This window comes from Rhagoletis zephyria, unplaced genomic scaffold (assembly GCF_001687245.7).
Source record: "Rhagoletis zephyria isolate East Lansing unplaced genomic scaffold, Rhagoletis_zephyria_1.1 Rzeph_scaffold_33771, whole genome shotgun sequence".
Lineage (NCBI taxonomy): Eukaryota > Metazoa > Arthropoda > Insecta > Diptera > Tephritidae > Rhagoletis > Rhagoletis zephyria.
In genome coordinates, this window is record NW_016190826.1 from 1 (window position 1) to 3,687 (window position 3,687).

General features: G+C 38.4%; 1 protein-coding gene across 1 annotated transcript; it reads left to right on the top strand.

The window, feature by feature from the left end:
• Positions 1 to 50: 50 nt before the first annotated feature.
• Positions 51 to 2,173, top strand: LOC108354156 (uncharacterized). The gene is made up of 2 exons (XM_017605348.1): positions 51 to 990; positions 1,561 to 2,173. Exons 1-2 carry the CDS (start codon positions 571 to 573, stop codon positions 2,161 to 2,163), a joined length of 1,023 nt encoding a protein of 340 aa, XP_017460837.1. The 5' UTR covers positions 51 to 570; the 3' UTR covers positions 2,164 to 2,173.
• The last annotated feature ends 1,514 nt before the right edge of the window (positions 2,174 to 3,687 follow it).

Below are 3,687 nucleotides of genomic sequence, written 5' to 3' on the forward strand. Positions count from 1 at the left end.
TTGTCAATTTTTCTAACTTGTGTAAGGTCATGGCAACTCTGGCATAGAACGCGAGTAGTCTTAGTCTTTTATCCGACACGCGAACAGACGCCAACGAGTCAAGTTATATTAAAATCGTTTTTACAATTAAACTTTGTGACATTAAATTCCGAATAAAATCATATCTTTGTGTGCTTCTTGTTAACACAAGCGGAAGAGTGTTTTTATTTATTTACGGCTATCCTAGCAAAACTCAGAAGTAGATAAATTCACGCAGACGCAAATGAGACTCCGCTGGCAAAAATTGGGTGCTCCGCTTTCGTTCTAGAAATTTCGCAAATTTTCTTCACTTATATACATACATATAAGCACGAAAGGGATGAACGTATAATATCCCTAAACGAGTGTGTGTGTGTATAACGATATGCGTGAACGACGAGTAGTAAAGCAATAACGACACTGAGCGTGTAATGAGTGCAAACGCAAACGAAGGGCAGCTGAAAAGCAAAACAAAACAAAGAAAAAAGCGACAGGTTGAATTCTTATTAGACCGCATTGTTGTGAAATTAAAAAAGAAAAAAAACTATCAAAATGCCGGTGGTGAAAATAAATACATTGAAGTTACCTGATTTAAAAGAAATTTTAAGCGATAAAGTGTTTTCTACGGAAGGTTTAAAAAATGAATTGGTTTTGCGATTAAGCGAAGCTGTTGGTTCGGACAGTATCGAAATAGCCAACGTAAATGTGCAAGAGCAGATTACTGAACTGCGCGACATGTTTAGTTCCGTTTTACAAATGTTGCAAGCGAATAATAACGTAGGTGATACGAATACGCGCGGGGAGCGAGAGCGGTTAAGTTCTCCAGCTACTAGTGCGACCACAATTTCTGGCCGTAGTAGCTACTCAGTGAAAGAAATTGCGGAAACTATTCCGGAATTTGATCCAACAAACGAATCTTCAATATCAGTTGAACAGTTCGTAGAACGCGTGAATAGTGCAATTCAAGCATACCCTGCAAAAAATCGCGCCTACTCCATGCATGCGTGTAAAGAGTACTCCCTAAGGACCAAAGAGTACTCCAAAATTAACCACAATTTATATAAAAAATATGGTCCAATTAGCATTGCGATGTCCTAGGGCAGGACCATATACTCCATCCCTGCATTACATCAGAGTAGCACAAAACTACTCCAACATATTAACAATGGCATTGTTATATTTTTTCGTTTGTACACGCTTTTGTTCTTCACTTCTCAAATGCTTTTTCGATATTAATAAAAACCAAGAGAAAAATTAAAAATTACATGTTGCCTCTGACGGTATTCGAACCCGAACATGCTGGGAGCTAAGAACTAACAGCGAGCATCTCTACACGTTCAGCTACAGCCAGACATGCAAATGTGCTTTCAAATGCTCAACTTCAATCACGTTTCGTTAAAACACGAGCAGTGATCGGATAACAAACAATAAGCTGGCGCAGAGACACGAGTTGGTCCGCTACAGCATGACAGAGGAACACTTTTGTAAGTACTCCAATTTACCACAAATAGACTACATGGTCCAACGATTTTTGCAGGGTAACAATGGGAAGAGAAATGTCTTTTATTGGCGGTGTATAGTCGACTCAAAGGTGCAGCAAAACTTTGGTTGAATTCTACTGAGAAATTGTATTCAAGTTGGAGTGAATTATCAAAATGTTTGTGTGAAGAGTTCAGTTGTGTGCCCGATGAAGCGGATACACATTTCAAAATGTCCCAAGCGGCGCGTAAAACAAACGAAAGTCTTCTTGACTATTGCTTTCGTATAGGGGCTTTAGGTAAAAGATTTGGTTTAAGTGAACCCACCATAGTGAAATACGCAATAGATGGTCTTAGGCATCGGGAATTACAAAAAGCTATAGCAGCAAATCGCTATAGTTCGATGCGTGAGTTCCGACAAACAATAATTGACTATACTAAGAATTTACCAGTGCGCACGTTTAAACCAGAAAAATCAATCGCGAATGTTGAGGGAAACTCTAGTGAAAGACGTGACAGTGATAAGCAAATTATTTGTTATAATTGTCAACAAAAGGGGCACATTTCTTCAAAGTGTCCGCAACCACAGCGCAGGCGTAGATGTGTTGACTGTCAAAAAGTGCATCCTAAGGGCGAAGCTGAAAACTGTGACAACTCGTACGACTAAAGCGGTAGTTCCTGAAAATAACTATGAGAAAGTGGTCACAATAGACGGTAAAATGTTTACAGCCCTAATAGATACGGGTAGCGAATGTAGTATGATCAGCCAAACTGCGGCAGGTAAAATCAAAAGCGTTGAAGAAAAGTGTGCTCTAAAAATAAGTGGGTTTTGCGGAGGTGTGATCTATGCCTACTCCAAAATGCGTGTTAACTTGAAAGTTGACAGTTGTGAGCGAGATGTGTATCTATACGTAGTTGATGATAAACTTTTGACGGTAGGCTTGCTGTTGGGGCAAGAGGTGTTCACAGACATGAAAATGACAATTTTAAATGGTAAAATTACTATTGCTAGTGCGTGCAATAAAATTGTTAGCGAAAATAATAAAAAATCATTGCATATTGATGAAAAAAAGTGCGGTATTGAAGAAACTGAAAATAAAAAGAAATTGTTCGAGTTGATGAATAAATATCGCATGTGTTTGCAACAAATATAAGTGAACTTGGACAAACCGAACTCGTAAATATGAAAATCGATCTGGATACTAATATTCCTATCGCTCAAAACCCGTTTCGTGTTCCTGAACCTAAAAAGGAATTAATCGCGAATATGCTAAAAGAACTACTCGATAACGACATTATTTGTAAATCCGATTCCGAATACGCTAGCCTTATGCTGTTGGTAAAAAAGAAAAATGGTAGCGAAAGATTGTGTGTAGATTTCCGGCGGTTAAATCAACATATGCGGAAAGAAATATTTCCGACGCCAAACATTGAAGAAGAACTACAACGGGCAAAAAGTTTTAAGTATTTCTCAGCGTTAGATCTTAACAGCGGCTACTATCAAGTTCCTATTGAGGAAGGTAGCCGAAAATTTACAGCCTTCATTACGACAGAAGGTCTGTACGAATTTAAACGCATGCCGTTCGGGCTTAAAAACGCCCCGGCCGTTTTTCAACGTCTGATCGCTAAAATTAAAGACAATGTGAGACCTAATGACATGATTAATTATATGGACGATATATTAATCGGCAGTTTGACTATAAGCGAAATGTACGAAAATTTAGAACGTGTTTTTAACGCATTACAAAATGCTAACGTTACTCTCAATTTACAAAAGTGTGAGTTTTTGAAAACAACGATACAGTTTCTGGGTCACGAGCTAACACCCAATGGTATTTCTCCTGGGTTAGCTAAAACAAAAGCAATACGCGAATTTAAAACGCCAGAGAGCGTTACCGAAGTTAGACAGTTCCTCGGCTTGGGCGGTTATTTTCGCAAATTTGTACCGGGGTATGCCGTCATCGCTGCTCCGTTGAATCAATTGTTGCGGAAAAATTAAATATTTAAGTGGACAAATGAAAAAACAAAGGCATTTGAAAATATAAAGACTGTTTTNTATGCCGTCATCGCTGCTCCGTTGAATCAATTGTTGCGGAAAAATTAAATATTTAAGTGGACAAATGAAAAAACAAAGGCATTTGAAAATATAAAGACTGTTTTAGTTTCTCGCCCGGTAATTGCTGCATTACGG